The 24,601-nt window shown below is 37.0% G+C and overlaps 1 protein-coding gene across 3 annotated transcripts in view; it reads right to left on the reverse strand.

Annotated features, from left to right (window-relative positions):
• Window positions 1-24,601, reverse strand: part of BRINP3 (BMP/retinoic acid inducible neural specific 3) — a 238,220-nt gene that overhangs the window by 23,992 nt on the left and 189,627 nt on the right. For all 3 annotated transcript variants that reach the window (XM_065842591.2, XM_065842590.2, XM_071810578.1), the window contains one exon: window positions 13,100-13,322. In XM_065842591.2, the coding sequence (XP_065698663.1) occupies window positions 13,100-13,322 (223 nt within the window). The remainder of the gene's footprint in view (window positions 1-13,099; window positions 13,323-24,601) is intronic.

The raw sequence follows: 24,601 nt of genomic DNA on the forward strand, positions 1-24,601 counted from the left end.
ATCTTTGAAGTTAATCCAGCCCCAAGTTGCAGCAACACTTAGAAGCACAGATGCAGATATTCTGTGTAGACTTCCTTTTAAATATTCATGGGTAGAAACCTGTTTCTCTACTTCTATCATTCAAAGCTGAGGATTCTGGCTTTTATGAACTTTTGCTCATCTCTTAAACCACAAGTAAAAGGTTTCCTCTCCAATGCAGTTGACATTATATCCAAATGTGGATATACAAAAATAAATAGCCTACATATGCAGCAGATGGTCAGCAGAAGAAATAAAAAATCACTTAATGTTGAACAACCTCACACCAGTGGCAAGATTCATTAAACCGTAGACTGGACTCAGCAGTATAGAAAATGCTACTCAGGCGTTTTGCGATGTGTTGAGGACTAAATTGATTGAACAGAAAGTCTACATGCTGTCTCGGGATTTGCTACATTTGTCTCTACTCAGAGCTTCTTTAACTGAAGTTTTGTAGAGAAACATTAGGGACAACACAGTCAGCAGCTCAGGATCCATTTCACAGCACCCTGCTCACATCTTGGACTTATTTGCCAACTATCTCATTTATATTTATACTGTACCTTAGCCATCACTCCAGGAATTATCTAAACGAGTAGTGCTTTCTGCAGACAATACACTGATGAAGCAATCTACACAGATGGTAAGCTTTCAACTTACATTAAAAAAATCATCAGTTATTGTTTCCATTTTTTTCCAAAATTAAGGCAACTTTGTGCAAAAATGTGTGGAATTATATATGCACAGTTTCAAGGGCATGATGCCCTTGGGTTCTTCTAAGATCAATTAAAGAACTTTTTCTAGGATTTCTTCTTAACTATCAACCAGAAGTTTCTTAAATTTGGAAGAAAAAAAAAAAAAACAAACCCTAAACCAAAACTAAAACTAATGAATGTTTAAAATAATGATCTTGATTTCAGCTTCTATTGGAAATATTGTTTAAGATGAAGAAGGCGAGTCTTAGGAAATATCATGAACACAGTCTAAGCAATGCTGAGAAGATTTGTAATTGCTGTTTTGCAGAAGGATATGCATTTTGAAAAGCTAATTTCTTTCAATTTTGTTTTTTTTTTTTTTAAAAAAAACAAAGACTTACACATTAATTTTAATTGATGAAACAAATCCTGACATTTGGTGCACTTTCATATAATGAGGAGAGGTCTGAATGCATATTGAAGTCATTCCTGTCATATGTGTAGAACAGGAACTATTTTTTTAAGAATCTGATCAAAAAGCCAGATAATCAAAGGAAAATAAAAATAAGAAGCCTCTGGGTTTGTTTTGTTTTGTTTTTTAACTAAAACCTGGAGAAAATAAATTTTGTGGTAGATATGACAGAAGCTTCACAATGAGGATAAAAGCTTGATTCTCTGTAGAGATTGCATTTATTTTTAGCGTTTCTTGAGTTTTGAACAAATGCATTCATTTATTATTGAAAAGTAGGCAAACAAAAATTGATTCTGGGTAGAATTCAGGGAAGATTTCAGTTTGGTTTGATTAGGGTCACCTTCTTACTTTAATAACTTGACAATTGAGACAAGTCAGTCATTAAAGATAATAAAATAAAACTACATTATAAAATTAGCAAGTGTCACCTTCTGTCTGGAGTGCCAACAATTTTTATTACTTCTGCTCCTTGCAATGCAAAAGTCTTTTGTTTTATGCTTATCATCTGTGCCTCCATATATAGCTTTTTAGAAAACTGGTAATACTACGATTGGATAATTTCCTAACAAATTAATTGGAATTAATGCCTTTTGCAGCTGTGCTATATTATCTGCTACTTGAGGGATTTTTTTTTTCTAATGATGTGGTCATCAATTTTAAACTATGCTATTAATTGTATCTCTTTAATATGCCTTAGAGTCCACCAGAGCAAGCACTAGATGGGTGAACAGATTATTTCTTCTTAATCAGCACTTGATCTCCAGCCACTTGGGACAGATCACATGGGATCCCAGGGTGTGATTTCTGTGTTGTCTCTTCTTATGAACCCTGACACAGTCCCGTGGAAAAACCCTTCCCGCCATTTCCTCCACTGAGTGTGGGTTGAAGGCCGCAGATGTCTTAGATGTTTGACTTTGTCGTTGCTTTTTTTGCAGTTGTAGGATATGGAGACAACTATTTAACTCCAAAATACTGGTTGAACTGTGAACGTGGAAGGAAGGAAGGAAACTGGATAGAAAGGCAACCTTGTTCTCATTTCAGATGTCGTTTTAAGGCCCTGACCTCCTTCACTTATTGATGAAATAAAACTCTATTTGCATTCTCTCAGCCTGAAGCTTTTTTATTCCCTGCCTAAAAAATACTTTAAAATTGATTTCTTTAAAGAATCATACTGATACCACAGTGTTCTGTATTCATTCTCTGTGGTATATTTATGGTACTTCTGCAAAACAACACAAGTGTCTGGAAATATCTGGGAAGAAATTGCTCAAATGTAGCTCTATGCCTTCTGTACATTAATGTCTTATGGAAAGTCTCAATGACAAAGAAATATATACTTTTTTTCTTTCCAGAACAATACAAAACACATGACCTAAGTTTACACATCAATAAAATAAGGAGTTATTCACAGACTATAAACATCCATGGCAGCTAATGATTGCATTGAAAATTAACATTTCTAAAGGGCAACTTCTCTCATGTCTTCTGCTCTCATGTTTTTCTCTCTCTTGTTTGATAAGTTGTCTGAAAGCATATGTTCCTATTCCAGGTACAAACAATTTGGTCAACCTGAATAAGGAAAACAGAAATCACTACTGAAATTTTCCTAACTCTGATATTATGCAGAGTAGGAGATGATAACCTGCTCCTTAGTAATACTTGGAAGGTTTTTTGAGATACAAAAATATCCAAGTGGTATATAGTCATATCGGAAGCAAGGTTACACCTTGCTAGATATTGCCACATACCAGACAGAAATTGAACTGAAAACTCTGGGGTTTGTGTTATCTGGGGTCTTCGAATGCAGCCCTTGAGCTTATAAGAAATCTGTCAGGAATGTAAATATTCTGACAAAACAAACTATGAGGTGAATACCTCAGCGATAAAGCTTTTCATTCAGAAACTGGGGAAGGCAGGAAAGGAGAAACATGAGGGGAGAGGGCAAAGACAGTTTCTAGCTCATGTCATTCCATTGCTGACAGTAGAGACATTCATGTTTCCAAAAATGAGCTGCTGTTGTATTTAAGTTTTTCCTGCTGTTTCTGTCCATAAACTACTGTGCCCTTGACAGCATCCACAGCAATTACGCACAAACTGAATTCTTATCTAGCAGTTCGATTGCAAGGATATCAAATGTCTCCCTACTCTTTACCTTTCAATATGCACCTTATTCTTTCTATTAATTTATTTTGGTCTCATCAAGAGCACATAAGAAAGTATAGAAAACATATTACACCAAAATTGATGTATTTTTGGTTTATAAAAGACATAATAAACTGTAAATAATAAAGAATTACTAACTTTGAATGACCTGGAAGCTGATGTATTAGAATTATTTCTTTCTTTGTGTTGTAAATGGAAAAATGGCATAGTATGAAACAGCCATTTCAAAATTTGAAAAAGTCTTTTCATGATCATATCTGTATGCACTGGCTAGGTAGGAAACCTGTTCCCAGAACCATGTCATTTAGAAGCACTTAAGAGACAATGGGTTTGGTGCGTTTTGCATGTTGGAAGCAAAGGACTTATTTTTTTAAAAAATGGAACAAGACATTAGACATGAGACAATACGAACAACTCGGATGCAGGCTTATAGTGCCTTTCAAAGCATTTTTAAAAATCAGAGGTTTGAAATCCCACTCTCCGCAGGCCTGAAACCATCGAACCTTCAAATGTGTGTAAAGACAAAGCTGTCATATGTCTTCAGTTGAGATGACCTGAGGCACAACCCTGAAGGTTAAAGTCTGGCCTTTGATGTCCCCTTGGCGGAACAGTATCTCACCTTCCGAGTGAGCGAGCAGAGTCAATCGCATGTGGCTTAACAAAGGTGAGAAATATAAGACATTTGTTTGTATGTGTCTGCTTCTATGTCAATGAATATCTCAGGGTTTTTTAACTTGTTTAATTGAGAAGTTCTTAGGATTCAGAACCTGAAAAACTTGTTTTCAGAGTGCTGACTGGCATGACCTGACAAGCAGAGACCTCTTTGTCAGCGAGGCATCAGAGCGATGAAAAGGTTTTGCCTGAAATATGGATCTGCATGGCAACATCCCCCACCCCCACAGGTCCAGCCTTCATCTCTCCTTTTATTCTGCACTCATGTCAAATCTTTCTTGTGCTTTGCATTAATATCACCTTCCCACAGAGGAGACACATTTTTACTTCAAATAGCACAGATGGGAAGAGCATTTACGTTACAGCAATTCATCCCAGCCTGAGCTGAGGTTGGGGCCCCACTGTGAGATGTGCAAACACTGAGCATGAGACAGTCTGTGTATTGCACTAAAGACACCAAATAGACAAAAGAGAGCAAGGGAGATGTGATATTGCCAGCCCTGTTGTACTGTGGTAGGTACAGACAGAGGGACTTTGGTGACTCCACAGACAAAGCCTGATGCAGGAGACTGACCATCAAAGGTCACCCTTTCTTATTTTTCTCCTATCTTACTTAATAACTTATAGGTGATAAAAGAAATACCTTTATGGCAGATCTTATATTCTTCTGGAACAGGTGAAGCAACGTTGAAATTATACAGTGAAATCTGGAAGACACTGCAACTTTCTGGACTTGGAGATAGCCTGAAGGCCAAGATGCTCCAAGATCAAGTATCTCACCCGGGTGTCCATGTCTGACCACCAGTTGCATTTGTGGTGTACATTACCATGAAGCTTGACGGTAGGGGGGTGTTATCTAGATAGATTCATTCCATCATGTCACATGTCATGACTCCAAAGACGGGTGGTCATCAGGCTGGCAGCAAACAGAAGCTGCCAAGCCCAGAAACGTGTTCCAGGACCTATCTACAAGTCAAATGATTATTTTAAAGTGTAGGTTTGCAAGCCTTATGAGTCACCACAGTGTTGGCGCCGATGTTGTTTCTACAAGTGATTCATGTGGGTAGGTGATTAAGATATCTTTAAATTTGGCCTGAGGGAATGTGCTTTACAGCAGTTTTGTCACAGAAAAAAAAAAAAAACAAGGCCAAAAGCAAGGCCCTCAGTATTGTCATCTACACTGGGGTTAATCTGCTGAATACTGTGTCTTTGTAGCCAAAATTCTGCAGCAGCTTTTTCTTGATCTGTGTTTTTCTTTTTTAATACCACATATATGTAAATTAAAATGCTATTTTAAGCTGTTTGTGTTTTATTGTCTTCAAATTTTCAGGCTCCAGTACTGAGAGCACCAATTGCACTACAAAATAAGTCTGCAGAAAAAGAAGGGGGGGAAGTCTGGACATTTGGGTTAGAAACAACAAAAAGGTACGTAGAAGGGCCTGAGGCAACTTGTAGTGGAATGCGTGTTAACAGATCTGAAAAAAATGAATGCTCTAGAGTCTGTTTCATGAGTGAGAAGGGGAAATTAGGCCCAACTTTCCCTTCTCAGGACTGGATTATATATAGGAAATGAGTCTTACAGAGGAATATGGGTTTTCTGGTCCTGTCACCCTGTTACTCTTTCAAGAAAGCCCACGAGAAAGAGGTGAACACTCAAGCAGCCACTCTTCTTGAGTGAAATGTTTTCCTTGAGTCATCTTGTGCTGTTACACTTTTTGAGACTGTCTCCTTTGAGATCTTGTCTGAATGTTCAGCAGCGCTATATAATATATGGGTGATACATGGAATGGAGTCACATCTCTCATGTCAGTGTTTTGTGCTTTTAAAGTATAGACTGTCTGCAGCGCAGCAGCACTCCAATAGTGGTTAGTGATTCAGTAATCATATTTTAGTATTGCAAGTCTTAGAAGAAAGTGTCATACAACCTCCTGCAATATTGAATTAATATCATATATCATACTATATCGGTATACTCCTTTCATGTCAGCTGGTTCCTGCTAAGATTATTTTCTCTTTTTAACGGTTCGCATCTTGTTACAAAATGTGAAATATAATTGCTAGTGCACTTGCACTGATAGGTAGTCTGTACTTTAAGAGGACAAAACATAGAGAGATGTGATTTCATTCTATATGTTGCACATATGGTATGTCCAGAGCATTGACGCAGGCATACTCCTGATCTATGACATTTATATAACCTGTCTACTATTTCCACAACACTTTATGATACAGGGAAATTACTTCATTCTAATGTTGCTATTCAAAAAAATCAAAAGTGGAGTTGTGGGGAGACTGAAAACATTTTTGTGTGTAGCATGTGATCAAGAACAGTTTCTATGAGTATGTAATGAAGTGCTGCAACAGAAAAGCAGATCTCCTTGAGAGAAAACATATTAAAAGGACAGATGCTAAGAGCAACATACAGTTATTAAAATATGTGTGAAAAAAACACATATACACAAGAGTTTATTTTACTTTGTCATTGTCATCAGACCTGTTATTTGCAGGCCTGTATATCATATTTTTAATCTCTTGTCATGTTAGCTTTAAATAACTCTAATCCTCAACCCAATTAAAGGTATCACCTCAAAGCAGATAATTTTATTTCCTCTGAGAAATCATCATTCATTTTAGTAAAACAACCACTGCCAAACTGACCTTCATTTTATCTCACACACTTTCATCTTATCACCTTCCTTTTCTCTGACATGCAAGGTTCAGATGTGCACCTGATGTGTTAGATCAAATCAAAATTTCCACTGGAGAGACGTTCCTTTACATTGAAACTTGCAAATCTATTTCTAACTCCTACATGCAATGTCTTAATTGAAGGAGATCAAGCAATTTTCTGGTATTTTTTATAGTTCAAATTGATGTGCAATCTAAGTACATTTTTCTCTGTTTGTTCTTAGAATTATTTTTGTTTAAGAACATCTCTATCATACATTGTACCTCTTAAAAGGAGATGTTCTAAAACCAGAGTATTGCTTGTTTAGCACCTCTTGTTCAGAAACATCATATACATTAGACTCAGTCCATTCAGCTGAGGTTTTGTTGTCTTTACACGATCTTTCTGTAACACAATTTTATGCAGACTCATGGCTCGCCCTCATTCTAGCAGTCTGCTAAGTGATGTATAATTAGATTTTTTCCTTCACATCCAATGACACAAATGTGCTTTGGAAAGATAAATCTCTGTGTGATGTACTGTGAAACTTCCATATATTGAATTTTGTGACTTCCTTGGTGGAAGAATTTATTCCTCAGTAATTTTGTGCCCATGAATCAATTATACTTGTAGCAAAACAATCTGAAGTAGCTGATAACCAGTTTTGGGTTGTAAGGAACTAATCCTGTGTAACATCCTGAGAGCATAGGATCAATCTACAAAATATATTTTTTTGCCTGTATTGCATTCTGAAGAATTCTGAAGAAAACAGGTTTCAAGGCCTCAGTATTCTGATGTAGTCTGTTATGTATGTTATAAAAAAAGTCAAATATCTCGAATATTTTTTTCTGCATATGGACTAAAAAGAAGTCTAAAATACAAGTCCCTTCTCTGAAGTGTTGCCATAGTGTTCAGGCCCTGTTGTGAATCTAGGGCATGTGAATTTTCTGCTCTGTGAAATTCAGAAAGAAGGGAAAAAATTAAAAACAAGTGGGAAATTCCAAAATAAATTATAGTTTTAAAAAACAGAATCCTTTCTTCAGTTCTTCTGTTCAATGCAGCCATTCACTGCCCCTGTTGATGAACTCCTTCTAAGTCTACATTGGCTTCAGAGTACATTTGCTAAAAAAAAGTCCTTTATGAAGATAAAGACGTGCTTCAAACATAAAGCTTCTGAGAATGGCTTTCCTTTCAGAAATAAGGGTTTTTTTAATGTTAATTAAAATATTTTTTAAAGTTATTAAGTACTTTTGTCTATATTTACTTTCAGTTTACATTACCAGAATAAGATCCTTGAAAAAAATGGTTAGGCTGTTGGGATAACAGACACCTTCCCTGTAAATTAAATGGTAGTATTAAGCATCTAGTCTTTTCAAAAATTCAAATACTGGCACTTTATTCAAGATTAGGTGCTTTTGTGTGCAAGTGTTGTACCTTCATCTTTTAAAATTAAAATTCTTATTTACTTCAGTTGCTCATAATCCTCAGTTGCGGTTTGTTGCAGTAGATTTCCATTTTATTATTATGCCAAGGAAGATTTAATATTTTCCACTGCTTTATTGTTACATTTACACTGTTTCTCCTTTTGTTATTTTTGTTTCTGTCTTTATTAAATCATATATTGTGCGGTTAAATTTGTCCTCAAGTGAACCTTTTTCATTATGAAGTTATTTAAACTGCATAAAACCAAGGTTTGTACATACAGCAATATACTGTACAGAGCACGTTCACTCAAATGTGTAATATTAGCCAAGGAACCAATTTAAATGACACAGAAAAGAATGAAATCAAGTACTAAACTGTCACTTCTGAAGGAAGAAATGAAAGGTTTTCCCTGTCTTCAGTGTCTTTCACTGGTGTTTGAATATTAAATCCAATTACAGGAAATCATTGCCATTCTTATATAAAAATATTTGGGAAAGTGAAGATTCTCCTTCTCTTCCAATAGAGTTTACATTTCTTTTATGCTCTTAAGAATAGATATTCCTGTTTTGTCATTTTAGTTCTATGATTTGGGTGGATGTAAGTGCCTTCTTACCCCTGGCTCTGCTTCACGGCAAGGGTTTCACTGGCAGCAACAGGGGTAGGATCAGATCTCTGTTCCTGTGATTTCAGCTTCTCAGCACAGAATCATTACGTTTGAAAATAAATCTTGGTGCCATGTTAACAAAATCAGAAACAAGACCAGCTTTCCCTCCCCATAACACAGTGATGAATGTATAACCACAGCTTTACTTGCTGCTTTACCTCTTCCCATGGCCATGTGAGCTACCGTGTCCTACATGGACATCTCCATTGAGTAAATATAATACGTGTTTTTTCCATCCACTTATTTTGCCTTTGAAAAACAAGAAGACTCAATCCAAAGGTGATGTTAACATGAGATTATATGCGCAGTGAAAATGCTCAGCCTGCATTTTGCTGCCTGCGACAGGGCATCACTTTCTCCGCTCATCCAAGAAAGATGGAATCAAGAGCCTGAACTAACTTCATGGCTATGTCAGTCCTCTTCTCAGAGAACATATACTGGACTACAGATACCATATGCAAACTGCTTCCAAAGATTAACAACTGTTCCTAACACCTCATGGTCCTAATGCAGAAAGAAGCATGAGGAGCTGAGGGCAGACAGATGGTTTTACCCCTCATCTTGATGTCTATGAAGCAAAACATCTTGTGCTTGCAGCACTGTTTCGACAACCCTGCTGTATACATTTTGCAACACCTACTGGTTCCTGCAAAGCAAAATGTATTGTGCCACTGGCTATGTTTCAACAACCTTCCCCTGGAAAAACCACAGCAAGAGCTGGCCATCTAGTGGAATAACAATTGCTGCACGCAGTGGGCTCTGGCCAAGCAAATGTGACAAGTGAGCATATGAGGTGTCGATGCAATGAGAACATACCAATAATAATCACTTGAGCCTTTTGAATCAGCAGAGCCTCAAATTCATGGAGGCAGTAGCTCACCTGGTAGCACTGTTCCACAGAACATCAAGTTGCTTTTTCAGAGTGCGTTCTTTTTAATCTTGTTTTTCTCTTTATTTCTCAAATGGAATGTTTTATCATTCTATCCCTATATACAACATAGGAACAGATTATCTACACACCAATTTCTGTGCTCCTTGTTGGTTTTGAATTTCCAGTTGCTATTTTTCTTTTAATTCAGACAACCAGTAAATACCTCACTGATTACAGAAAGTGTATTAATTAATTCAGGTGAATTTTGAAAGTTACACTTAGTAGCACCATAACAGTTTATAATGGAATTCTACAAACTTTTGATGTATCTTGGCATGATTTAACTTTCAGAAAAAGGAACAATGGTCTGTTTCATGTAAATGAAAGAAAGCTTAAAATCTGGGAAGAACATCTGGAACTTGAAAAGATTTGCAATGAACAGAATAGGATAAAAATAGTAATCCTGTTCCCATCCTCAGTGTACACCAAAGTGCAGTAAATAAGACATTGTTCTGATTGCTAGTGCAGACTGAAAGAAAACTATTTATATATTATTGTAGCTGAAGAATATGAACTGTGTTTAAAAAGGAGACATGGGAATGTAGTTTCTTTAACTTTGAAGTTAATTGACTCTTTTCTGCTATGAACAATGATGTTAGGAGAGGATTCAATGGTATTTTGGTTCAAGGATTAGAAAATTAAAATACAATCTCATTTGGTCTTATGAAGGGGCTTGGTTCTTCAGGAAATATGGAAAAAGTTGCATGCATTTCTGTCTAATTAAAAAAAAAAAATCAAGCAACAATTTATTTTATTTTCAGTAACAAAATATTGAGGCCAGAGAAAAGAGGTACTTTCAGTAAAGAATTATAACCTTGACCGTATGTAGGAGCTCCTTCAAGTGTGATAAAATGATTTCTGGCAGACTACATAGATAAATCTCTATAAAACTCAGTCTCATAGAAAGTTTTCATGAATTATATTAAACTTTTAGGACATACCTCCCAGTTTCATGAAAGAGAAAACCAAGTCTCAATATATCTTCTATTGACTTGTGAAATACAGTGTAAAATTGAACCTTAGCACAGTTATTTTGTTTTTACTCACTGCAAGCATCATGACCTTTATTAAAAACTGAAGCATTGTCTCTTTAATCTGTATCTGGAAAGGCAAGTGCCCATAAAATGCGATTTAAAATAGTATTTATATCTCCATTAATTCTATCTAATTTCTCTGTCCATAATAAAATTCACCCTTATCTACCAATAGCAGAACCCAAATACTAATCTAAAGGACTTGTTCAGAAAGTCTTTGGAAAGGATTACACTTTATTCCTATTCCCCCTTCTTGTTTCTTTGGAGCCTAGAATATCAATTGGCCCATGAAGCTGAGTTGTTTTCTTTTTGTTTAATTATTATTTTACTTCTGTCTTCCCTTACACAAAGGAAATTATAGTACTTGGTTTTGTTTCTGTTAGTCCACTCATTTTTTGCTGAAATGTCTTGTTTTTGCGGCCAAAGCAATAATTCGTTTTTGTCCATTGCATTATTGAGGTATTCATTGTCCACTGCATTACTCACGATTACCTGTTAGCAGTTCTGTATCAAAAAATTGAGTATCTTTTTCATCTTAGATATACTCTCATCATGAGAAGTACCTGAATACTACTCTGTCAAAACCTGTATTTTGTTTCTTCTTGCTATCTGCTTTTTGATTTTTGGTTTGTTTTTGGTTTTGGTGGTTTTCGGTTTTGTTTTTGTTTTTTTTTTTTCATCACAGATATTCCTTTATCCATTCCTTCATCTTAGTCTATCAGATTTTTTCTAACAAGGTGTGGAAATTAAACCAGTTTCTTTTGACCTTTTTCCATTACTTCTCCATTTAAAGCTCTGATTATCAGCCATAAAAGCCTCGATGTCAGAAGGCAATTTTCCCAGATAGTCAGATGGAATCCAGCCTTGGAAAATGCTCTCTTTTAGCAAATGCCTCCCACTGGCTAAGTATTCCCACTGCTAGTCAAATTTATTATTAACAAATAAACCACGAACTCACAAGTTTTACATTTGGAAAAAAAAAAAAGTCCTTCATATAACAAGAAAGGTGTATTGATCAATAATTTCAACTGATCTTTGCTTTTTTTCTGTCTCAGTTTATCTGTGCCCAATCATTGCCATTACCCATGTCAACTAAAAATTGACCCAGAACCTTGCAGTGCTTATTTTGGAAGACCTGGTTATTTTAAATTTTGATAGAGAGAGAGAAAGGGAGGTTGGATTCTATTTCTTGTGTTTTAAAAAGCTCGGGGTTCCTGCTGAAGTCTTTCATATTGAATGATCTCTATTTCAGAATGCTCATTCAGGTCATGCCCAAGAAACACAGGAGACGATGTTGAAGCGCCGCGGTGACTATACAACCTTTCTTAGAGGAATGTTTTCTAATTACGGAAAGTGAAAAATACATTTTTTCACAAGTGAAAAATACATTTTTTTTTAGTTTCAACTAGCAGATCACAAAGCAAAGCACAAGATGTAGAAAAAGAGGGGCATGAGAACCTTAACAGCTGTCACCTTCTGAAAGCAAAAGCGGGTTAGCTAAGTGTCGCCAAAAGGTGAAGTGAAGTTGATGAAACCTTAGCTTGGAATGCGAGAGCTGAAAGCGGGAGTGAGTAGAGCACCCCCGGCACTTCTGCAACACTGAACCTAAACTAGATTTCTTTAAAACGGACAGAGATACATGCTATATGCAGGAGTCACTGAATTAGACCCACGATGCTTGCACTCAGAAGAGTAATGTCCTTAAAAGCTCATTCATTTCAGATTTACTATAATGTCATTCCACTAATTTCAAGTAACCAATTTTTGATCAGCAATAAACTATAACCACTTTATGTTAATACACATTTGACTAGCTGTCTTTTAGGATCTCTCTGTTTCTAGGAAGGACTAAAACACTTCTATTTTCTTTCCTTAGGCATCCTTTCAAATCTAATTCATATCTGACAAATGAGACGAGAAATCAATAGTATGTAGTATATACTGTATAACGACCTGGGAAATTCTTAAAATAGCTGTGCTTGCTTCAGAATAGGTATTCAGTGTTCAGTATACAATTATTTGGCACTGTTACACCTGGCCAAGTTCCACTGAAAATATGGTTCTCTAAAACAACAGAACAAATGGAAAGAATCTGTACGCTCATTTTATTTTTAAGCTGCCTCACGTAATACGCAGTCAGCCACAAATCAGGTTCTATTTTGACTTTTCCCATCGTATTTAGAAAGACACAAATGGAGCAATATTGAAAGCTGGAGTTATTCAAGTCCTCCAAATATAAGGATTATGTACTGTGCATGTACTGTTTGCTGCGCTCTTTTCCCACATTGATGCCCTTAAGGAGATTTTAGTGTCAAGACAGCAGATTGAGTTTCTCAGGTTTTCATGGGCTTTCTTACCTCTGCCTTGGCATGCGGATCAGTGGCTGTTTATGGCATCTCTTACTGAGGCCAAAGAGCTTGTGAACAGTTTTCTGTGCCTTGAGGAAGAGTTGCTTCATGCTGTTTTCTAGTTGCTCATAGCGACGCTGAAAATTAGAATCCATTGTCCACAAATGCATTACAGTAGATGTGTTCAGGAAATAATTCATGGGCAGCCTTTTCATAAATAATTTGAATTCATCTGAAAAAAAAAAAATTAATAGGCTTTAATTATGTAATTATGGTTATTGTTACAGCAAAAAATAACTTCTAATTTGTTTTTTCTTGATCTTCTGATTTTTTAAAACTTGAACTTCTGCAGTTTTAGAATTGAAGATTTTAACTCTTTCGAAGTAGAAAAGTAACTAGTGGTAATATTAGCATAGAACCAGCAAAAGTCAGTATTTATATTTTTATTAAATTGATGTTAAAAAGAAATACAAGTGCTCTTATTATTTCTCAACCTGGAGAATATACAGATTAAATAAGAAACAGAGTTTCTTACCTGCAAATATCTGTAAACAGATATTTAAAGATCAATGTATGTTGATTCATTTGGAGAAGATAGGAATCTGTCATTAAAGGAGTATATTCCAATACTTAGCAAATGCAAGTAAACATGATTTTACAAGCCAGCTCTCTTTAAGACATGCTATTTCACCTGAGACAAGCCATTAAGGATCAGACTTTCCAAAGTATTTAGAATTGAAATGGAGCCTTTCAAAGCATTTTACGGTACTTCGATACTTCAAAAATGTCTCTCATAACTTCTTTCTGTTTCGTGTCCCCACCTCTAAAGTAGTAAAAAGGACTTTTTAAAATCACAGGATCACTGTTGTTGTGAACATCCTATGTTTGGTGGTTTGTTCTGGTAGTTCAGTCCACATATGTAAACAGAATCTTATTAATGGAATTTTATTAGCAAGTGAGTCTATTTTGATAAGTAGTATTATTTACAAATTGATTTGTAAATTTTGAACCTAAAAACATTTCCCTTTATAAGAGCTGTAATTACTGTGGGGAACAAAAAAAAAAAAGAAAAAAAAAGAGAAAAAGAGAAAACAAGTAGCACACTTGAATGCACATGTTTATCCTTTTCCTTTCTTGTTTCCACGTCTCAGTATGTTTTCCTGCCTGATGCTATCCTCCCACCCTTCACAACTCATTTTTTCTTTCAGCTTGTTCCTGCAGTAAAGTCACTTCTCCCACTGTTTGGCTTTCACCCTGCCAGATGCTCCTTTTGGGTTGTCTGCAATTTAGGAGGCTACGGGAATGCAATGTTCCAACTAACTCAAGTAGCTTCCTGCTTAAAACTAGAGCTAATCATAATATTTAACACTGATATAATTTTAGATTGCTCATGGGAGAGGATTGTTTGGGGAAAATGTCTTATGATTTTAGCTTTAGCTTCAGTTTAGCTTTATTACCAATGTTTTAATAAAAAAAAAAAAAAAAAGGAAAAACGGATGGATAGAAATTTCTAAATGAGCTACAGTGACTCCCATCCACATCCTGAGGGACACTGTGCCACGATGCAATTGAACAGCCAGATCTTGGCATAGTATTTCTGTGATGGATTAAGATTCGCCGGAAGACAAAAGGCATTGAAAGGTCTTCTGGAAGGTAAAAAAATGAAAGGCAAGGGGCAAAGATGATGATTTGATATTTCACAAAGTGGTTTTAATAATGCATCTGGGAGCTATTTCCAATGTGTTATTCATTTTCTCCTCACGCCTTCCTCTTTGAGTATTAGTTGACTTCAGTCCTCCCCTTGAGGACAGCAGTGACGCCCCCCTCCTGTCCCTGAGTACAAACCAAGAGACTGAGGAAAGGAACCATTTCTTTATTTTATCAAGTATTCAGAGCCTCTTATCCTTTGCTTTTCCCTAATTTTGTCTAAGAAGTTGGTTCTTATCCTCAGTCCAAAAGGGTAAGTTCCTGGGCTTGTAGCTTAGTAACTGGACTTAACCAAAGGGTTTGATAAATTCTGCATCACCAGGATAGCATCTCTGTGAGTCTTATTATAGTTTTGGGAAAACCATCTCTCTGTTTTCCCCTGCCCAAGTGACAATTACACCTGAATCTCCTCATGCTACACTTCTCGCTCCTCGCTTCCCTTCAAGGCCTGCTCAGATGCCATGGGAGAGAGTTATGTCTGACTTGTCTTCGCGAATTTAACAAAGTGGTAGTAAAACAAATGAGCAAACAAACAAAAATAATAGAAAACAAGGTTAACGGAACTGTTACAAATGTCCTTTGGCAAAATGCAGATCTTCAGTTTAGAGAAACTGGCCAAAGTCTACTGAATTCAGAGGAAGGATCAGATCCAAAAGCCACATTCCTGACTACCTGTTTTAATTGCTAACTTCTCATCTCTCTTCTGCTCTTCTGAGACTCTGGTTTATTTACCTAAATTCAGTTTCATTAAGCTAAAAATAGACCCAAATCCCTGAGGAAAGAGATACTCTGAATATGCCTTTTCAGTTTTCATATCGCTTTTAAATAACTTATTTAAGAAACATTGTCAATTTGCTGTCCTTTGTAAAATGGCAATAAGCTCTGCAGCTACCAACTAATCGGATACCGTGTTCAGAGGTGATAAGGAGGGTTTACACTCCTTAACTTGCAATGCAAAAACATTTCCAATAAGAAAATACTGTGTTTTTTTTTTTTCCTGTAATAAACATAATTTTTGACTATCCTTGTGCCCTATATGTTCATGCTAATGAGCACCACAATGCAGATAAAAGAGAGACAGATAAAATGAGCGTGGGTACATAGTGCTTTCTGAGAAGAAAAAAAAAAGATAATGCGCTCATATCTTAAACAGACACATTTCATGATCTGTGAAACTACAACATGAACTCCTATCACTGAGAGATGATTAAACTATTACACTCTAATCAACACATTGTACCAGCCATTCCTGAGGATTAACAGCCAGTATTTCAATGCTGGGGACCATAGAAATTGATACTTTAAAAACATGATACTTGATACCACAAATGATAAGATTTCAGCGCTTTTGCATTTATTTTCACACAGGTAGCACATGCAATACCATTTTTTTCATATTGTTAAGTAATTGCAAATAATGAGGAAAATGTAGAACATTACATGCAGTAGTTGATCAATTAAGTGTATTTAACTTTCATTTTATAGTTGGCCATGTCTGTTTTCCTCTTCTCCCTTTCTGCAAGGTAAATCTTCCTTGTACTAACGGTGTCTGGAGATTGAAATGGCATGCCACATTTCAGTGGCAAAAATAAATGAAAAATATAATGCAAGCAAACATTATTGCTGAAATGAAATAAATACCAGATACACTTAAGCTGTGAGAAATGCCTAGAACTCGTTAGCTTGTAACTGGGATTCTCAGTGTTTTTCAGTGTCAGAGAGGGGCTCAGTGCTGAACACAATGATTTGCATTCTGCATACAGACCAGAAAAATGCAGTAACCCTCACTGAAGGATTTAATAATGTTCTGCTACAAGGAAAAAAGGGTGTTGACGCTGTGCTGGGAAAGAACAGGATTTCTCTGCTACAAATATTGCACATGTGCCTAATATTTTGAATCATAAGATCTGTACAAGACCATCACACTGAGAAGATGACGGCACGCTTCTGTGTTCATTTTAAAAGTTCACTTTGTAAATGGTTTGATGATTTCAGCTGAGCTGAGTGTTTCTTGGAACCTTACCAGGCTATCAAAATATCTTCTGCTAGCTTGTTTCCTAAGATCCCTCTGGAGGCTCTTTGGAAACATCTGGGAAGTCAACAGATTTATGCCAGCTTGGGAATTTGGAAAACCAGGTTAGTAGCGGTACCACAGGCTGACATCTGACTGTATAATGTAATGCCGGTAATAGTAACATGCAACATAATGTCACTGCATTTTCTTCTCCTATTTTCTTTTGATAAACAGAGCAAGTCCATGACTAAGCTTTCAAACTGTTATTCCTGAATTTTTCTTTTAAATTAGATAGTCACAGAGATTATTTCTAGTCTGTGGGGGTTAGAATCAGAGTGATTTCCCCTCACAGCCCAAGACACGCTCTGTATAAAGGCAGAGAACAATCTCAGCACCTGCAGTCAGGATAAGACGAGCAGGAGGATAAAACAATAGCTCCTTTAAGCCACAGCTTGTGTTTAGGCAGGTCTCAGTAATGCACTTTATGGAAGGTCAAAATTCCTGAGTCCCCTGGTAAACAGGAAAAAAAAAAAAAATGACATGGATTTTTAACAAAGAAAAAAATACAGCTTGTTTGTTTTAATGCTGGCTCCGTATAATGCCTGAAATGCATACAGGTACATGTGAAGAAGTTAAGCTGGGGGCACAATCTACATGCAGTTTGGGAAAAGGCAAAGCTAAACAGTTTGAGAAAAACCTCAATTTGTGGATATGTTAAGAAAGAAATCGTTTCACAACAAAGTAAACTAGAAGAAATTTCAGCCTCTTCTCTCAGCCTCTAGAAATTACTGTTTCTGGGGAGCTGACCTTCCATCATGTTTTATTCTGTCATTTAATTTAATGTCATACTCTGATGAGCTAAATTAAATGAAATAATTTAATTTTATGGCATCAAAACTTTTAATACTGGAAATTACAATGTAATGTTTCAGTAAATATATAACCTTGTCTGACTGTAGATTATACAGTTAACCTAAACATTTTTTTTTACCAACATCCAAATATGGAAAAAGTAATAATATTTTCTGAGCAAAAGCAACCTGACAATAACTGAAAAAGTATTTTGCCTGGTCAATTTAAGAGTCCTTTATTGACTGAAACACATTATTGAGAATAGGCCTATATATGGTCTATGTATTTTCTAAAATCAATAAGATTTTGGACTGTAGCAGTTTTTCCATTTAATGAAGCTTAGTAAAACTATGTCTGTCAGAGAAAACCACTTTTTACATCGTATTATCATGTCAAAATCTACCATTAGACAGCAACTGAAATGGGCTATTTTGTCTTTTCTCTAAATGATGCTTTAATGAAACATTTTTCTTCCCTATTTATCTAAGAATAATAATATAAAATCTTTGGCAAACTTTGTAGTGGTTAAAATGATGTATGTTCATTAGTTTGATTGACAGCATTTGTGACACTTCAGCGTTGTCTGCAAAATCTATGCATCTGTCATTTGTACATACGTCCTCTTTTTCTATCAAGCTCGTTAACTCGCCCTAAAGGTTTTAAAATTCTTCCATTGCAGCCTAGAAGTGTATAATATCTCATGTAAAAATGGTTCTGCTTTGACTAGAACAAAATGTTACAGTGGGTTCAAGGCAAATCAACAAAAATTGACCAGTATTCAACAAGAACGTGGTAGTATATGTCTGAAAAATAAATCATACAGTCTGACATGCTAGTCCAAATGAGAGCAATTCATAGAGTTTCAAAATTAGCTGAAGTGAATTCATGTTCTACGTTGTATTTCATCTTTTCTTATTCTTATGATGATAATTACTTGCATAGGGCCACTACTCTTTGTAGACCACTGCTACTTTGGTAAGCTATCTCCCTTCTTAAACCATAATGATAGTATCACAAGTTAATTCAAGCTTGATGTGACCTTGGGCTCCAAGCAGGTCATCTCTGTCATCAGCCCAGATTTCTCAGGGTTTGGTCTGGTTAGGTCTTGGAAACTGCAGTGGATGGAGGAAGCACAACCTCTCTGGGTAACCAAGACTCAACTACCCTCAAGGAGAAAAGGTTTCTCCTTTCATCCAGTCTGAACCTCTCTTGTTTCAGTTTATGTGTGTTGCCTCTAACCATATAGATGCTGAGTGGTCTGGAGCGTCTTTCTTATGAGGAGAGACTGAGAGAGCTGGGTCTGCTCAGCTGGAGAAGAGAAGCTGAGAGGGGATCTAATAATTGTTTATCAATATATCCGGGGTGGGTGTCAGAGGATGAACCAGACTCTGTTCAGTGGTGCCCAACGCCAGGGTGAGGGGCAATGGGCACAGACTGAAACACAGGAGGCTCCATCTGAACATGAGGAGAAACTTCTTTGCTGGGAGGTGCCAGAGCCTGGCCCAGGCTGCCCAGAGCGGGTGTGGAGTCTCCTTCTCTGAGACATTCAAACCTGCCTGGACACATTCCTGTGCAATTTACTCCAGGTGACCCTGCTTTAGCAGGTGTGTTGGACTAGATGATCTCCAGAAGTTCCTTCCAACTCTAACCATGCTGTGATTCTGTGATATAGAGCCTAGCTCTATCTTTTCGATCCCCTCCCTGCAGATAGGGTGGCTGCTTTGAGTCCCACTGAAGCCTCCTTGCCCGTGGCTAACCAAGCCCTCCTCCCATGGCCTTTCTGCCATGGTGCATGCTCCAAGCCCAGCCACACTGGGGACATCACTGAGCATGCTCCAGTTTGCCTCAGTACTTGTTAAACCACATTCAGATGTTTCATCCAGCTTTGGGCTCCACAGCACAGGAAAGACATTGGCAAACTGGAGCACAACCTCCTTATCTCCTCCTGGTCATGCCCCTGTTCTTAACAACCCAAGATGCTGGTGGCCTTGGTGGTCTCAGGCCACTACTTGCTTCCCTCCATGCTCTGCCAACAGGCCTCAGGAACTTTCCTGCTTCTGGCCAGGCAGGGCTGGCCTGGATGGCCGCTGTGACTCTGCCTGCCCAGGGCAGGGCTTTGCATTTGTCACTGTTGAACTCCATTGTGTCCCTCTTGTCCCGTTCCTCCAGCCTGTCCAGGTGCCTCTGAATGGCAGCCCTGTTCTTAAGCATATCACTTGGTTCCCATCTCCCTCCCTCAATTTGTTATCATCTGCAAACTTGGTGAGTGTACTTCACTGCCTCCTCCAGGCCGTTGATGAAGAAGATAAGCAGAGCAAGTCCTGGAATAGACCTTTGCTGTATTCCACTTGTCACTGGTCTTCAGGCAGGATATGTGGCCCACTAACTTTACACTCTGTCTCCCACAGTATTCTGCTATCCAAGTTAAGATACAGTGGTCTGGATGCAATGACAAATAGATGGGTAAAAATCCAGTTGCATGGCTAGATTCCATGCCTAGAGTCTTGCTAAAACTGAGGTAAATGGCATTCATTGCTCTCCCCTCATCCATAAATCAACATTTTAATCATAGAGTTTACCTACAGAAAAGATGACACACAACAGCAAAACAAGGCATCTAACCCTGCTCTGCCAATTTATTTAACCTCTATGCCCATTTCAGTGCCGACCTTAGTTGCTGATGCTGTAAATAAGCCTACTATTTAATACAGATATGAGTTTATTTTTGTTATAGATCAGAAGTGAGAAAGAAGACTACCAATTAATTTCACACAAAAGCTAAGGAAAGCTGCTAAAGCCATTAATTTCACAACAAAGAAGGCTCAAGTAGAACTGTGCAGAGCATAGAAAAATCTATTTTGTCCAAGGATTTTCAGCATATCAAAATTAGAATACAACTGAAAACTCTTGAAATTCTCTAAAATTCTCTGAATGCTCCTTATTTTTCTGAAATATATGGCAAGGTTTGCTTTGCCTCAAATAAAATAAAAAAAAAAAAATTCACCTTGACAGAAGAGAAATATTGCATTTTTATGTCAACCTTTAATTATGTATTATAACATGAAAGTTATAAAGTAAGAAATTACAAAATGAATAATCTTTTAAGAATGAAGGTCAAATCACTTTACTGTATTCTGTCAAAAACCCACCACTTTGCAATTGTTGGAAGATTATTCCTGTTTATTTTGAAACAGCTGCCTCAATATTTTGTCTATAAATCTTTATCTCTACTACCCTTCAAATGTCTTTTCTGTTTAGACTGCAAGTTCTTCAGCTTGTCTCCTATTGTATATTTGTAGGGCAGTTATGACAACAGACCCCAAATTTAATTGTTACCACGTATTAGAAATAATAATAGTAATAAATTTTCTTGTGGCTCCATGCAACTACATCCTTCTTGGAGTCCTCTGTGGTAGCTACAATTATTGTGAGGAGCAAGAGTTCTGGTAGGAAAGATCTCATAATCCGCAACAGTTTATCACACTTTTAACATAATAGTACTGTATGTGAAAAACCCTCTACTCTAATAATGTGACCAAGGTATGATCATTCCTTTGCCATAACAATGCTTTTAATTGTAACCAGGGCAATAAATATGGCAGCAAGTCAAATATCAGTGTCCACTGTAAATTGCAACCTCAAGCCACGAAGCTGGTAATCTGTGAGAACAAAAAGCAATAGGACCTACATTTCAAATGGCTGGTTATGTTTGCTATTCAATAAAGTGCTGCCTTAATACTGTGTAGATATTATTAAAGAGATTTATAAAGATATATGTTTTTAAAAATATCACACCATGATTCTAAAGCTTGGAGAAAACAAAATACTAAAATGAACATATATTTGTTTTTATGTTGCAATGAATTTTAGTTGTTCATGATGCATTACTTAATTTGTCAAAGAAGTAGCAGCTGTGTTTCAAGAAATATGTTTGAAAATAATCCAATTGAAGGAAGCACGAGACTGCAGCTTGAAACAACCTTATTTCTTTGCAGAAAAGATCATAAAGCTGAATTTTCCTACCCACATTGAGGCTAGGTCATCCCATTCTCTCCATAATTAAAATATTTGCAAACAAACTCCGCTTTAAACTTTCTGAAGGACAAAGAGAGGGAAAGAAAGGTATGTGCTCTGAAAGATATGGACTGCATGTGGAAGAACAGAGAAGCTCAACACCTAATATTGGACAGGCTAATGGAACTGGTACAATCTATCTGCTTTGTCAGCCTCAGGGGAAGCAAATTTTTATTATTCTAGAAGTGAGGCAGGTTTGGACTTTTATTTTCTGCTGATTTTTTATTTTTTTAAAGTGAGGAATGCTGCAGGCATAGCTCCTCTAAACCCTTGGCTTTGACAGGAGGAATGAACTGGGCTGAGTATCAGCACAGGTCACGGTGGAACTGATCAGGAACAGAGATTCTCTGATCCTTCGTTAATATGCAGTTTATGAGAAACCTGATGCAAACGTTACAATACAACTGATTTCACATATGTGTCACGTATATTTAGACAGATAGACATGTACATTTATGTATGTGTTATATATATAGTTAACACAAGTAATATGAACCTACTATAGGAAAGCACAAATACTCCCCTCACAAGCCTTGAGACTCTCTTGGTGCCCTGATAAAGAGGAAGAATATTGCGGAGTCAACATTAGTAGCAAAGATAGAACACCACCCTGCAAATCATAGATTCATTCTGAAATTTTAGTAGACAGGAGATAATATCTTTCCCTAGACCATGGTGCAAGCTGAAAGGACTCACATTTTCTATAATCAAGAAATGGCTTGTTTCTTATTCTCAATCTAAATATGACCTTGACAGCAAGTTCCTGTTTCAGAAACCAAAAAGCGAGACTCCAACAGCTGTCTCTGTAAATCCCAACATTTGAAGGACGTTCCCTTCCTCCTGACAGTTTTTCTTTTGGGTTTGATTTTGCTTCATTACTTTTTTAAAAACATTTATATCACTACCCTTCAAATAGATGTCCCTTAGAATTCATTGTAAATTTTCAAGAAAAATTTCTCAAAAACGTATCTGTGGGTTATTTTGGAGGTTTTTTTTTTGGTACACATTTCATTTCAACATGGTTTACAAATATTCCTGCAGCATTGATGTTCAAATTTCTATCTGGTGCTAGTTATTATCTTTCTGTAGCAGTATACATAGATTAAGACATAAGCTCTGTCACCCTAGAAGTTACCTTGTTCTTGGCCATGCTGGTATCTCCTGTGCTTTGAAAACTGGATCAGGGAAATAAACATGCAATGCGTCACAGAAGGATAGTTCAGGGAAGACAATGAGTGAAACTGAAAAGTGTTCTTGGAAAACACACCGAAGTAAATAACTACTGTTAAGCTGTTGCAAGAGAAGATTTAAGAAGCCATGAATCAGAACAGACAACGCTGCCCTAGAAGAAAAGAGAGGCCACAGAGTGACATCCCTCTTAATAAAGAAAGTCCAAAGCTGCCAAGGCAGCTTGGAACTCCACCAAGAATGAGGCTTTTTTGTCACCAGCTTTGAAGGGAATTACATTATGTCCTGTACATGGTGGACATAAGTAGAATAATATTAGATCAAGCCTTCTGCTCCTCCTCTTATTACAATGTCATCAGAATGTTCAAAGTGTCTGAGAAGGCAATGTGGTGTACAACTTTAATAAGTTGATTTGCCAGGTGCTGCTTTAGCAGGAGTCATTTAATGCTTTTAGTTAAGAAAAAAGAGGCGATTACATTGACAGGACCTGATTGGCCGTACCTTCATTTTTGGAGTAGGAGATGAACAATTTCAACATTGACTCTCTGAAGAAATTATGCACATACCACCTGTTCACTTTATTAAAACAGTGACACCTCCACAGGGGTTGGAGAGGTGGGGAGGGGAGCATTGGTCACAGAAGGAATGACAGCTTGGTGTGTCTGTTCATGCTATTGATTAAATTTCCTGACATCCACAAAGGGAAGTTAATTACTGGGAGGCAAATTAACACCCTTGCAAGATAATAGAGAAAACAATAATTATATTAAGAACTCAGGGGGCTAAGTTTTCTTGGCCTTGAGCCTGAAGCTGTAAGCACTGTTTTAAAGAAAACCACCGCTCTACTGCTCAGGGGCAAATAGTTTGAACCATATTGATTGAAGTCTTTATTCTCAGTGATTAAAAAGCACCTTCAACTGCCAGTGAGTCTGCTCAGACTTTTCACAAGGAGTCATTCAATTAAGATTTCAAATGAGACTCACTTTGCATCACAATCGGTCTGTTTTAGTCAAGAGAGGGACAGCCTGTGCTATCTGCACGACCCGAGTGATCACGCCGTGTCCTCAGCACAGCGAGATGGGTAGGACCCTCTGATGGGTGTGTTCTCTCATCCCGCTGAAGCAAAGAACGCAAAGTTCATTAGAGAGCAAGGTTAAATGTGTGGATTTCGTAAATGGAAGAAACCCTCCAATGTTCAGTTTTAACTCCAGGTTTCATTTTTAAGCTTGTGCTACGTGCATTTGCACTGAAGCACAGTAACTGTAAGAGCAGCAACAGGTCACCGGACCACTAAGAGATAGCTTCTAGTGGAAACTGCCTTCATGGCAAATGGCAATGTGGGACTCTACATTTTATTCTGCCTGTGATGCCAAATCAAACGTAGTCATCTCGCAGTGTTATTGAAGACTTGGAATCCCATCATAGAGACTGAAAGGCAATCTGGACACTTTTCTTCCCTTATAATTGCAAGAAGTTTCTTCCAATCAGAGTGCAAATACAGGAACAGCTATGTTTAAACTGACATTTCCAAATTAAACCTGAAGTTACTTTCTGCCCTTTTAGTCACTTTTAGTAATTTGGAACAGGTGTAAATGAGAAATTTAGTACATTAACTGTTTTTTAACACATCTACCTTAGAATACAGAATATATTTTTTAAAATTTGTTTGTTTTTAT

The sequence above is a fragment of the Patagioenas fasciata genome, chromosome 6 (genome assembly GCF_037038585.1).
Source record: "Patagioenas fasciata isolate bPatFas1 chromosome 6, bPatFas1.hap1, whole genome shotgun sequence".
NCBI classification, from domain to species: domain Eukaryota; kingdom Metazoa; phylum Chordata; class Aves; order Columbiformes; family Columbidae; genus Patagioenas; species Patagioenas fasciata.